This window comes from Trichoplusia ni, chromosome 3 (assembly GCF_003590095.1).
Source record: "Trichoplusia ni isolate ovarian cell line Hi5 chromosome 3, tn1, whole genome shotgun sequence".
NCBI lineage: Eukaryota > Metazoa > Arthropoda > Insecta > Lepidoptera > Noctuidae > Trichoplusia > Trichoplusia ni.
This window is the reverse complement of record NC_039480.1, coordinates 3,704,831-3,719,112: the sequence shown is the minus strand read 5'-3', so window position 1 is coordinate 3,719,112 and position 14,282 is coordinate 3,704,831. Positions and strand designations below refer to the sequence as shown.

At 37.6% G+C, this 14,282-nt stretch overlaps 1 protein-coding gene across 1 annotated transcript; it reads right to left on the bottom strand.

Annotated features, from left to right (window-relative positions):
* Nucleotides 1-2,724: 2,724 nt before the first annotated feature.
* Nucleotides 2,725-11,501, bottom strand: LOC113508933 (ruvB-like 2). Its single transcript, XM_026892126.1, has 11 exons — nucleotides 11,375-11,501; nucleotides 11,023-11,209; nucleotides 9,787-9,903; nucleotides 9,603-9,684; nucleotides 9,292-9,454; nucleotides 8,869-8,965; nucleotides 8,033-8,164; nucleotides 7,204-7,316; nucleotides 4,580-4,939; nucleotides 3,951-4,062; nucleotides 2,725-3,292 (listed from the first exon to the last, which is right to left on the bottom strand). The coding sequence occupies exons 1-11, from the start codon at nucleotides 11,378-11,380 to the stop codon at nucleotides 3,261-3,263; spliced, it is 1,401 nt and encodes a 466-aa protein (XP_026747927.1). The 5' UTR covers nucleotides 11,381-11,501; the 3' UTR covers nucleotides 2,725-3,260.
* Between the last annotated feature and the right edge of the window lie 2,781 nt (nucleotides 11,502-14,282).

Genomic DNA, 14,282 nt, shown 5'->3' with positions numbered 1-14,282 from the left:
GGACTTGGGCAAAAAATTGCCTTATTCTGCGTAGGGTGGTCTTAGACGGTGAGTCGAGCGACTTATAACTTGTTTTGATCTATTAATATAGAATATGGGGATTAGAAACGCGAATTTTACCTTGATTAGCCCGTCGTTTCGACCAGGTTACACCGGGCAGTTTTTTTGTTCTCTCATGACAAATTAATAAATGAACTTAAAAACTGCCATCAAGAGACAAACCCAGTGCATCAAATACAGCCAACATTGCCCTTTGGTTTGCATGAAGTTCTCAAATTCTCCTGTTAGTTTTGTTGTACAACAAACAGCAAGATGTGTGAGAAGAGCTTGGTTAAAAAATTGTGGTAAACTTTTATTGCCTTCAGACAGGCGATACAAAGAGGGGCCCGTAGCATTTGCTACTTATCAAACCCGGAACTTCATAAACTATGGGTTCTGTTTGGGTGCAATTCATCTATATTATGTATACTATGTTTATAATGGGTCCATTACAGCTATTTCAAATGGCCGATAAATTAATGGAAATAGGATTTAAACTACCCTATTTGTATTCTCCAATGCAATAACTAGAAATTCAGTATCGGGCAGAACACTCACGAACTTAATTCCCAAAATAGATGAAATAAAACCACATCATGATTTATTAAATTACCTTTTACTTAACATAATAACTCACAGCTGTATCTACATAATATTTGTCTATACTGTTTGTCTGTTTATTCCTTGTTCCTGTAGTTCTTGATGTTGACCAGAACCCAGGCGGGGACCGCAGACCAGCCAATCACCATGGCTGCAGCTAGGAAGATCATCTCCTGAAAATTTTGAAAAAGAATATAAGATATTGTAAGGTAACGGAATACTTATTAGATATTGTATGTAAAGTAAATAGTTAGTGTTTCTTGTGAGATGACGGCCGATAGGAAGGTGTGGAAGATGACATGTTGCGCCGACCCCAAATAAAATAATTGGGATAAGGGCAGGGGAATGATGATGATGATGATGTAAGGTAAATAGTTTCTGAGTTTTGAATAACCATCCTTAGCTTTGGCTTTTTACCTTCTTTAATGCATTTGAACTTTTTAATTTTTATTTATTATATACACAGAAAATTCACAGAAATATCAAGATATGAAAATAAATGTACAAAGGTACTGATTATTTCTTTAAGAAATCTCTTCCAGCAGACCTGCTTGTTGTTTAGAAAAACTCCTTAATCAAGAGATATGAAATTTCACCGACATGTCATTGTTATATTTCCATAGTTTTTCTTAAACATATTGTTTGTTTGGCTTTAAGTATTTTTGATTATCTTCAACCGTTTTTTTTATGTCTTATGAATACAAAAAGTAATGTCACTTAAAAATATTTGATATTTTTCTAATGAAGTTCTAATTTAGTTCATTAGTAAATAGACGATTACATTTACCTACAGATAATCAATGCTCCAATTAGATAAGAATAAGCCATCTTTTAACACAAGAGAAAATATTTAGGTAAATACCTAGCATTACTTCACAAATATTTTCTTGATTTATTTTATATTTTTATCATCAAGCCAAGATCCATCTTTTTATGTTTTCCTTGTTCAAGGACCTTTAGTTCAGCCAAATAGAAACATAACCTATAATTACGTAATAGAAAAAATATTTTAAGTTGGATATCAATATAATAGGCACCAAATACCAAAGAATATTCTTTTACAACGCTTTAAATTGATAATAGCAGAGAAATTATGGTTAATTTAGAAGAAAAATACGAATTATGTACTTACGCCTTTGGTCACCTTGTTCCTAGCTGGGGTGGAAATTACGCTCATATTCCTCTGCTGAGCGACATTCTTAAGGATCTGAGCGTTGGCTTTGAAAAGGTTCCTTACGGCAAACATTTTGATTTTACAGTGATTTCAAGTTTTTAAATCAACACGGAAAAATTCACTGCGTGAAAATACTAAAATCAATTCTGTGCTAGGGCGGGGCAACTGTCATCGGTAAGATGTCTTTTTTTTAGTCGATTGTCTTTAACTTCGTTAGTCGATTGTTAGTGATTAAATTAAAATTGTTTTTTGAATATTGCACATTTTATTATATGCCCTTAATATCTAAATATTTATTATACGGAAAAGGTAGCTGATGAGCTGCTGAGCGGTCGGACTGGATGCAGAAGGCGGAGTACCGGCTATTGTGGCGCAACTTGCGGTCTGTGGAGGCACATGTTAAGCGAAGGATTGTTTGAAATGTGAATGGGTATTAACAGCTTTGAAAGTAGTGCCAAAAATAAAGACACTGTATGCTGCTAAGTAGCTCAATATTAACCTTTTACATGCAATGGAGTAAAATTCTGTGCGAACATCCAAGAAAAATACTCGTTTTTAGTTAATTTATTGACTAATATAACAGTATACCTAAACCTCCTTCTTTTTAGTCATTACTGTCCCACTGTAAAGCAAAGGCCTCCCTTATATTTTTCCATTCTGTCTAGCTATAGCTTTATCCTTTTTTTTTTTGTGGTATGCATCCAGTTTATCGTGCCATCTATTTTGGGGCCGTCCTCGTCGCCGCTTTATGTTGGATGGAATCTATTGTGTACATACTTTAGGCCCAGGAGTTATCTGGCAACTTGGCAAGCCACAAACATGGCCGGCCCATTCCCATTTTAAGTAGGCAGCTTTCGTTAACTATCAAATTTTAAGTTACCTACGGGAAAATAGAAATAAAAAGCAATAAATTCCATTTTTCGATATTCATTTAATACAAACTTACAATTAAAAACTTATAGTAACCTAAAATACATTCCATGTAAGAATAATCTCGGCATATTGCTAACACACGTTCGCCATAGTGATGACGTCATTTGACAGAACATTTATATTGCAGGCCGTTTTTTAAAGCAGATTTTTGTTTTGTTTTATAGACTCACTTTTCTTGTTTGTTTGTCGTTCCGGTTGGATTTTTGCAACTCAATTTTGAGGCACTTCCCGATAAGCTAGCAGGCTGAAATTTTCAGGGTAGCTTCAAACCCGATGCCAATGCCATTTGCAACTATAAAAGCGGCTAAACCGAATTTGATAAATTTGACAAAGGTGACCACGATTTTAAATCTAATTAGAGTGACATTTAAAAAAGTGGGTTTTTAATTAAATCTTTGAATGTTCTGTAACAACGTTGCAACTGTTAGCAATTTGTGGAGATTATAATTATAGTAGATAAAACTAAAACAATATTCTAAGCAAGTTAAAGCGAACATATTTGGAATTAACAGGTTTACTGCGACACCTCCATTAGTTGCGATGCATCTGAAACATACAATACAAGATATATATATAAATGAATTGCTGTTCGTTAGTCTCGCTAAAACTCGAGAACGGCTGAACTGATTAGGATTATTTTTACTTGTAATATTCGTGAATGTCCAGGGAAGGTTTAAACGGTGATGAAATAGGCGGTACGTGGTTTGCTAGGACAGCAAATATAAGATAGTAGATTTAGACTAGTAGATTTCAGACATATATGTATGGACACTGATCGACCCCTGCCACACAGCAGTTTTTGCATCCAAAGTGACCTTGAATCAACTAATCAAAGAGAACTGCACACAGTCGTGTGGTTGTGGTCACTGCGCTAGATCGACTCTGCACGACGCGGGTTCGATCCCCGCGTAGGACAAGCGTTTGTGTGATCCACGAATGCTTGTCCTGAGTTTGGGTGTCTTGTGCATGTGACTTGTATGTCTATGAAACACTCCACAGTACAAGAATTAAATTCCTTACTTCAGGAGTGGTTTTTTTAAATAAAAATAGAAAAAACGAGAGAGCTATTCATTATTAAATGATGCAACGGTTTCGTTCTAAGCTCATGATTAAGGACTCCGGTTGTGTCCGAAACTAGTCGGCCGATCCCGATACATACGCGTGAGTAAACCGTTGCATCATCTAATAGACATCTCCAACTCACCGCCAGATCCATCGTTGAACATGAACTCATCCTGGTACTCCTTCAGGAACTGCTCGGAGCGGTGCTCGTCCAGGAACAGGGAGTAAACCTTCTTGACGTCCTCCATGCTCACCTGACAATGTAAAATATATTCTTAATATGAGTCTTTCAATATTCCATTGCTGCAAAGTTCAAATTTGTAAAATATATCAACGCCGGTGGATCTAGGGATGTGTGAACGGTAATTCCCCTTCTAGAATAATAAAGTTTCATATAAAAATTCTGTCGCATAATATTGCTTTTGAATAAACCCAAGGTTAGGTTAAGTTGTTATAAAGTAGCATTTTAAATGAATTTCGTTATGTCAGTGTAGATTGTGCAAATATATTTTATGGTCATCTATTCATACATGTATATTAATAGGATTGTCTGTTTGAAATATTGGAAAAAGCAATTATGCTGTACACACCCCTTTTTTTACAGGATTTGCTCAGATATCCTTCTCTTTGTTCCAGCTTATATAAAAAACGGCTGAACCGATTTTGAAGAAACTTTTATTGGCAGGTAGCTAAAGTGACGAAGATTTACTTGGGCTTCTTTTTGTTATAATATTCTTTGCTCTATTCCTCGCATCGATTTGAAGCTGTTACCTCGGCGGCCTTCCTCCTGCGCGCCACCAGCGAGGCGGTGGTGATCAGCTGTATGGCGTAGCGGAGCGAGGTCTCAGTAGCCACGCGCGTCAACACCGTCAGGGCGTCAGCGGACATCTGGCAGTCTTCCTCCTCGCACCTGATGTTGAGTATCTCGCGCAGCTCCTGGTGCGAGTAGGGCGAGGTGGGCACGATGATCATCCTGTCGAGCAGGTCGAGCGGGATGCCGTGCGGCGAGCGGTAGCTCGTGCCCCGGATGCGCGTGATGCCGCGGTTGGTGGCCATGATGAGCACGGGCGCCGTGTCCGACTCCAGCGCGCGGTTCAGGAACGAGAAGCACTCCACGTCCAGCATGTGCGCCTGGTAGTCGAACATTCATTTAAAGGCTTTTGTAGCATTTCTGGTACATATGTCTTGTTATTTACAAGGTTGTATCTTAATATTGCACAACTTTCCCATCTAAGTAAGGCCAACGAGACGAGATAAAAAAAAATCAGGGGTTCATAACATTTTATTTGAATAAAATATTATAAAGTTCGAATTTTGTCAAAAATAAAGGAATGAACTTCTTCACAACATGGCGGACCTAATGTTGACAACTGCCGTACTGACTGCTTTCTTGTACCACGAAACACATAACGACAGCTGTCATCGACAAACTGACGCCATGACTGCGTACGAGTGATAAGGACAGGGATAATAATCCTTCGTTAGCGCAATGTAACTCAGTAACGGTCCGCTTGTTTACGTTTTTTATCTCGTCTAGTTCGCCTTACTATAGTCTCAAACTAAGCAGAACTAGACAGCTGATAAACATACTTATATATTTGTAAACATCTAATATATAAAATTCCTGTGTCACGATGTTAGTTACCGAACTCCTCCGAAACGGTTCGACCGATTTTTATGAAATTTTGTACACATATTAGGTAGGTCTGAGAATAGAACAACATCTATTTTTCATACCCCTAAGTGTTAAGGGTTGCTCACACTAAAAAAAACATATTTGATTATTGGAAGAAATTTTTTGTTTTTATTTTTTTGTAATGTGGCTTTAAAAATACATACAACTAGAAATAATTTATTAGGCAAAACAACGTTTGCTGGGTCAGCTAGTAATACATATATATGAATTAATATCAGACACAGAACAAATGATAGTGCTCATCACTAGTGACGGTTAATATAACATATAGCGCCAAAACGTAGCATGCTTTTTTTTCATAGCATTTAGCATTTGCTATTAGTGATCTGCCTTCGTGATATAATACAGGGTTGATGTGACGGCGGGGCGTTAAATTACAACACGTATACTATACGTTTTTAGTATTAATTCGACACGGGTTAAAAATTAAAAGCAACAAAAATGTAGCTAACAAATCAGAGTGAAACGCAACCACCCTTTGTAACTGATGGTCAGTTAGTTAGGCTCTAGACAGACGGATTGCATTTCAACCAACCGTCACACGATTGCACGCCGACTGCAATTGGACCGTACGGTTTGTTTGCAGTTCTATTACAGTCGTGTCAGATTTATCGTTGTAAGGTGAATAATCTATGCGTGTAGATATAATCAGCTGTTAGGAAAGGCTTTTTTTTAAAACGACTCCCGCACTAAGGAATTTAATCCTTGTGTCGCGGGGGGATTCACAAACATACAAATCATATCACAATGACACCCAGAATCAGAACAAATGCTTGTCCTAAGCGGGGATCGAAAACCGCGACACCACGCGCGCTGTGGGTTTGGCTTGGTGACCTCAGCCACTCGGCTATCCGAGTAATCAAAAGATACATCGTGTCCAAAATAATATAATAATATATCAAAAACTTAAAAATAATTTGCGACTAAACTACTGCTCCAATTTTATTGATTTTTGGTACAGAGCTTGAAAATAGTACCTTGTATTGGCAGTTGTAAGAAACGCCCCACCGTTGTATCAACCCAGTATAAAAATGATTCGTACATATGGTAGTCACGCTAAAATACGATTACGGCTGTCTTGAAATATTCGTAGCAGTCCAGGGAAGGTTTAAACGGTGACCAAAAAATATGGAAAAGTTGCAAAATAATTATACTAATATATAAAGCTGAAGAGTTTGTTTGTTTGTTTGAACGCGCGTTTGTTTGAAAAATTATTTTTGTGTTGTATAGACACTTTACCGAGGAAGGTTTTAGGCTATATACCATCACGCTGCGACTAATAGGAGCGAAGATACAATGGAAAATGTGGAAAAAAACAGGGAAAATTATTAATTTTCGAGGGCTTCTGTACAAAAATTCCTAAGTTATATCTTCTAACCACGCGGACGAAGTCGCGTGCAACAGCTAGTTAAAAAATACGTACGCATAAACTACAAGACGGACACTAGGAAAATTGACGCTGTTTCCCTTTTTTTTTTGGTAAGGCGGGGTAATCTTCATGGACACCCACTCCCTCGGGGGAGGAAATGTGTAGTGTCAGACTCTTACTGACTAAACCTGAACCGCCGTGCTACGTCATCCGCGTTTTCGTGTCGGTGTATGGCAATGCGTTGCAATCCTTGATACACAGACCGCGGGCTTCCGCCGGCAAGCAGTGTGGGCCGGGCGGGTCACGTTGTGTTTGCCCCGGGACACTCACCTCGTCAATGAACAGGACTCCCGGTATCATCTCCGCCTTCCCCTCCTCGCGCCACTCCGCCACCTTACTGTTGATCTGTTCACGAATCTCTGACTTGATTTCTCCTGTGTCACCTGTTATTATAATTATGGGAATTAATTATTTATTTATCGTATTTAACTATTGTTAAAACAGGTTTGTCGGAGTTAAATGGGGGTGGAACAAAGAAAAGAAAGAAAAATATATATACGAAATAAATATAACATAGTTCAGATCAAAATTGTATGTGTAAGTGTGTGTGTGTGCGTGTGTGCGTTTGTATGTGTGTGTGTGTGTGGTGTGAGATATATCATATTTACATGACACTAATGGTTCAGTGGTTTAAAAAAAAAAACAAAATTTCGAAATAAAATGACTTAAAGAATTCACATTTATGACTGAACCAATCGTAGTTTTTGTTGCAATAAATTGCTATAGTGTCAAAAGAAATACATAATAACATATCTGATCTGTTCGGGTTCACGAGATCAGGTTGATAAAACAGACAGGCAGCAAAGTTATTTCAGTATAGTCGATTCAGCAATTTTAATTCATTTTTCCCACGTTTTTAGACACAATTTTTTCTTGTTTGTTTGTCGTTCCGGATGGATTTTTTGCAACTCAATTTCAAAATTGACTCAAGTCACTTCCCGTTAAGCTGGCGGGCTGAAATTTTCAGGGTAGCTTCAAACCCGATGACAATGCAATTTACAACTTTAAAAACGGCTGAACCGATTTTGATAAAATTTGAATGGAGTGACATTTAAAAACGTGGGTTTAGATGTTTTAAATTTATTAATTAAATGCTTACCTGAGAACAGGGCTAAGAATCCATGTGTTCTAGAGTTGATGACATCAATTTCATGTAGAGTGACTGTGTGTACGACTTCTTTGCGTTTCTGTAGTTCACCTTCGGGGCATTGGACGAATCTGGCTTGCTGACCTGTAGGTGTGAATAATATTAAATGTGATAGGTACTTCCTGTTTCCCGCGGGCCTGACTATTTTTTTTGGTGTATGGCGGGGGACACCCGCTCTCTCCGGGGAGGGAACAGCTAGTGTTCATATCCTCATGGACAGCCTCTCCCTCGGGGGAGGAAATGGGTAGTGTCAGACTCTTACTGACTAAACCTGAACCGCCGGCGTCGTGCTATGTCATCCGCGTTCATCCTTTAAGACTTTCACGAAGTTTCGCTCAGTAGCTTTTTATGAGAAAGTTTTCATCATCTATACTGATATATAAAGCTGAAGAGTTTGTTTGTTTGTACGCGCTAATCTCACGAACTACTGGTTCAAATTGAAAAATTATTTTTGTGTTGAATAGACCATTTTTTGAGGAAGGTTTTAGGCTATAATATATATTATTACGCTGCGACTGATAGGAGCGAAGGTACAATGGAAAATGTGGAAAAAAAGGGAAAATTATTCATTTTCGTGGGCTTCCGTTCAAAAATTCCTAACTTATATCTTTTAAACACGCGGACGAAGCCGCGGGCAACAGTTAGTTTTAAGAATAATATCATATCATAAATATTTCTGATATACATCTGCAGGTCTATTCTTGACATGGTGAATAACACTTTCAACTTCGAAGAGAGGCCTGTGTCCAACAGTGGGATATTAATAGGCTATTATTAATTTTACATACCGGTAGCATCATAGTCTCTGGCTCTTGCAAAACTCCTACCAAGCTTGTTTATCTTGCCCGTTGCCTTGTCTATGGTGATGACGTCACCGGCTTGGACCTACAAGGATTAGAATTTTAATTAGAATTTTACGTAGATTAGTCTAGGATCATATCGTTATAATTAATAACAAAGACAGAAAAAAATTATATTAAATGACTAATTAACATTAAAAAGCGATATCTACTATGCATTAGCCAAATTCGAAAGAAACTGAGCAAAATAGTAAGGAAAAGCTGAGCAAACTTTGCCCAACAGACGGAAACTTTTGCCCAACACTGGAAAAACTTTCCAAACAATAGAAAAATCTGAAAGCTGACAATTCAAATACGTGGGCAACTTTTGCCCAGCAGTGGGAAACTTTTGCCCAGCACTGGGGAAACTACCTTCTCCTTGAGCAGCGAGTCGATCATCTTAGCTCCCATATCGTAGTTGGTCTCCATGTCCGTGGTCTTGAGCGTGAGTCTGCCCACACGCGCCCCACCGCCGCCCGCCGAGCGCTCGACTACGACTTCTACTACTTCTCCTTCTATAATCTCTGATTCTTCTCTGTAAAGTAATTAATTTTATATAAAACTAGCTTTTCGCCCGCGGTTTCGCCCGCGACGATGTTGAAGAGAATTCTTCAAAAGTCCGGGATTTTAACTATCTTATGTTCTTTCTCAAATTCAACTCCATAAATAATCAATCAACTCACTTGATTCGAATACCGATAGACTTCCTGATGGCTTGTGTAAGAGCCTCGGTTTTGCTCATCTCGAGGGAGAATATTTCAGAACCTGAAAAAAAGGATAAATGAGAGAATTATTGTATAGGCATAAGAAAACGAAAAAGGAATATTTAAAATTGTGCAGAACTATATAAAGAAGTAAGTAACTTACCAGCCATGCTTGTGAATGGAGTGTCAGGTCCGAGAGCCTGAGCGAGGCCCATGGCGATGGCCGTCTTCCCTGTTCCGGGCTGGCCAGCTAGCAAAACTGCTCTTCCTGCTATTTTACCTATAAACAGAACATATTTTACATGTAGTATCAAATCAAATCAAATTCTTTATTTGCTAAATACAGGTAAGAGATGATGGTACATAAAGCAAATAGTCCACTGAATTTTACCATATTTGGCATGCAAATGTTACACATAATTAATCAAAATAACATTAAATGGTTATTATTATGTTACAAAACAGAAAACAACCCACTTTACACTACCATATAATTGGTGCATTTATCAACAATAAGTAATCAATGTAAATGTCATTTAAATAGGTCTATGTCACAAAATCGTATAATTATTTTTTATCAATATTATTATCATTGAGAAAATCATTTATAGTATAATAGGCTTTACTTATCAAAAAATTTCGTAGCATGGTTTTAAATGAGGCAATATTTTCCGATTCTTTAACTGCCGTGGGTAGTTTGTTGTATATCTTCACAGCCATACAAAAGACACTGTTATGTAGGAGAGCAGTCCGAGAAGGTACTATGCACAGACGTGTTTTATTGCGGCTTCTTGTTGTTTGAATAAATAGATTAGTGTTAGTCCTAACAAACATGGCAACTTCATATATATAAATCGAAGGAAATGTTAGTAGTTTTAAGTTAATGAAATGGGATTTGCAAGAGTCAGTTTTTTGTAGATTACATATTGCTCTAATGCATCTCTTTTGAGCCAGAAACACCTGTTCTTTATCTGTAGAGTATGCGGTCAATAGTCAAAAGAAATTGTTTGTTTCAGTTTTTTGACGACTCCTGAATAAGTATGTGTTCAGCAAAAGTTTGTGAAACTCTCAGAGGATAAGATTTTATTCAGATGGCAATGAGGTTGCGAAAATTATAGATCACTTAATAGCTATAGTTTCTGTACCATGTAGTATTATGTATGTGTGTGTAACAATTTAGATGTTTGATGGTAAGAAATACATTGCATTTTATACAGTTGATGTTTTTTTGAGATATAGGGACAGTGTTTTTCAACAATGTATTTTCATCCTGCACATTTAATTCTTGAGTCGCGAGAATCGAATTCACGACGCATTGGGTTTCGCGTGGTTTAGCAAATAAACATTATCAAACAAATCATGTTACCATAGCAACAATAAACAATTTAATCAATATTACCTTCTCGAATCATCTGGAGGATGACGCCGGCGGCCTTCCTGGCCATCTTCTGCCCCACCATGCCCTGGGACACGGCTCTAGGCTCCAAGGAATCATCAAGACCGAGACCGCGAATGTGTGAGTGGGCACCAATACGTTCGATCCGAGTAATCGAACGCACTTCTTGCACCTGAGCGGCTGCTATCGACTAAAAAACACAATAAATACACTTAAAAATGCATATAAACGGCAAAAATCTGCTAAAAATGTGAAAAACATGACATTAATAATAAGTAAGGTTATGTTTCTTTAAACCGGCAATTAACGTCTTATTTCGTTTGTGGTAACATGTTATCGCATAAGAAATACTCACAGCCATTATGAAACGTTCACTTTGCTTTAATTAGCCGAAAATACACGAAATATTGTTTGTTAAAATGCGCGATACCGCACGGAAAACCAAACAACGGCGTTTGTGAAGGATTACCAATATATTGACAGTGACAGTGCGTTTGTTTGACACTGTAAACTGCGTCTAGAAACCGTTGCCAGGAAACAAGATTATTTTTTCATTTCATTGATTTTTAATTATTTCATATTGAATTGTCGTATCGTATTCATTTATTATTGTTAATTTTCCTAACTTATTTTTAGCTAAATAAATTGTTCCATTACCTGACCCAGCAAACGTTGTGAAACTAATTTTAACAAGGAATTCCGTTGTCGGAACAGACACTAGAAATCCTCATTCAAATTCCCATTCTCGTTACATCAAAAATAAGAATTATGAAAAATAGAAAGCCGATTCTAAGACCTACTAAATATACACATAATATTTATTCAAATTAACGGCTTCTCCAGTCGTTTCGGAGGAGAATGCTCTAGCAAAGTAATATTATTCGGTCAGGAACTAAAATCTAAAATTAAACCGCGAAAAAATCCGTAAAAGTAGTTTCATTTCAATAATATTATTATGATTGTAAAAGAGTGACAGAGCAATCATCATTGGCCTAGCCTTTTCCCAACTATGTTGGGGTCGGCTACCAGTCTAACCGGTTTCAGCTAAGTACCGGTGTTTTACAAGGAGCGACTGCCTATCTGACCTCCTCAACCCAGTTACCTGGGCGACACGATACCCCTTGGTTAGACTGATTGTCAGACTTTTCAAGCTTCTGACTACCTGTAACGACGAAAAGAGTGACAGAGCAATATACAACGAAAAGTGGCATAACTCTTTCACACCCGCAAACAGACTTGTTAAGGTATATAATCAACTAATTCATTAGCTAAAAAAATTACTTATTAATTCCTCGCAACACCTAAGTAATAAAAAAGTGTGGCTAATATATTATCTCGTGAGCGTTTCCATAAAATCAAAAAGTTATATATGGCCTATTCACCTGCCGCCATCTTTGGGGTCAATCTCATGCATTTTTGAACGGGTCACTCGGATAAATAAATGATTAGCCAGTGGTTGCTTTTGGGTAAGTTATAAACACGGAATATAGAAAAGATGGAAGGGAGCTTTCACCTCACTTAAGCTTTATTGACAAAAATATAGAAAGACAAATATTTTGTAGTTAATTATGAAGAATTTACTAAAATAAAGATGAATTTTGGTAAGCGCCATACTCAAGAATAGATAAACCAATACGTCTACTTTTTTTACTGTATGTTCCTAAAGGTCCAACAAAGGTTTTTCTAATAATAAAGGGGGGGGGGATTTTCTAAGGCTACATATTATCCGAGCATATCCACGGAAACGGGAACCACCGCGGGGTGTAAACTGAAACCCACGCAGACGGAGTCGCGGGCAACAGCTTGTCTGTTTATTACTATAAAATAAGGTTGATCAATATCACCTAACTACGGCGCCTTGTGTAACATAACTGCCACTTCTTTCGATTTACATTCTGTGGTAATAAAAAAGTTGGTCATCTATTACTGTCCTTCATAGATTAATAATTGATCTACCTATGATCTTAAAAGATTAAAGCTACTTACGTGAATAATTTGTATGATGGTGTGGTAATGTTTCAAGCTCTTATTCAGTATCACCTGTCCCTTTGCCTGTAATCAAATCTTGCAAGTTATAGACTCACTTCCCGGTTTCCGATTGAGATGATATTTTGCATGTGTATGTATATTGTGTGACTGCGTGAGTCTCTAACTAAAAAGGCTTGTATTATGAGTACTAGGAAACTGATAAACATACTTATATATCTCTAAATACATACAAAATATACATAAACTAGCTGTTGCCCACGACTTCGTTCCCGTGGGTAGAAGAAGATATAAGTTATGATTTATACCCGTCCTGTTTTTTTCACATTTTCCTTTGTATCTTCGCTCCTATTAGTCGCAGCGTGCTGGTTTATAGCCTAAAGCCTTCCTCGATTAATGGCCTATTCAACACAAAAAGAATTTTTTAATTTGGACCAGTAGTTCCTGGGATTAGCGCGTTCAAACAAACAAACAAACAAACTCTTCAGCTTTATATATTAGTATAGATTACACCCAGACACAGACCAAATAATCATGCTCATCACACAAACATTTATCCTGGGTGGGGATCGAACTTACCACCGCAGTTATAGCAGTCAAGGGCACTAACCACTAGACCAACAGGCCAGTCAAACAATTTCTAGATGGCAGAAACGTTTATCCAATTTCCAAACGGCATTATCGCAAGTCACAACCCCTGTCGTCACCCCAGAGGGTGTGTTAATCCCCTCACTGCCAACCCTCTCGACGTATTCCGTTTTTACTTGTACGTTAGATAGCCATGCGTCTTCGTGGACTTGTGGTTCGTTGTATTGCTTTGCATGCAAGAGGTTGCAGGTTCGATCCTAATGCAAGGAAGTTTTACTACGACTTTTTCAAAGTTTTGGGTGTTTTTTCAACGTTTTTATACACTCACTTTCTTGTTTGTTTGTATGTTTGTCGTTCAGGTTGGGTTTTTGTAACTCAATTTTGAGGCACTTCCCGATAAGCTAGCAGGCTGAAATTTTCAGGGTAGCTTCAATGCCGATGACAATGCAATTTACAACTATAAAAACGAGTGGACCAATTTTGATAGAATTTGAATGGAGTGACATTTAAAAACGTGGGCTTTTAGACTTTTTAAATCTATTACTTATTCTAAGATACTGCTGAGAAACGATTAAAAAAATCATCATGAGGAATACTTGATCACAAATATTTTAATTTGTAATCGCCCAACTAGTTTCGAACCCAACCGGAGTCCTTAATCATGAGCCGACGCATCACATCTAAAACTA

Bases quoted from the DNA above. Each gene is read 5' to 3' on its own strand.
- LOC113508933 (XM_026892126.1), bottom strand. The intron at 9,685-9,786 runs GTAAGTTACTTA...CCTTTTTTTCAG, and splicing joins TCCATTCACAAGCATGGCTG to GTTCTGAAATATTCTCCCTC. The intron at 9,455-9,602 runs GTGAGTTGATTG...ATTACTTTACAG, and splicing joins TCTATCGGTATTCGAATCAA to AGAAGAATCAGAGATTATAG.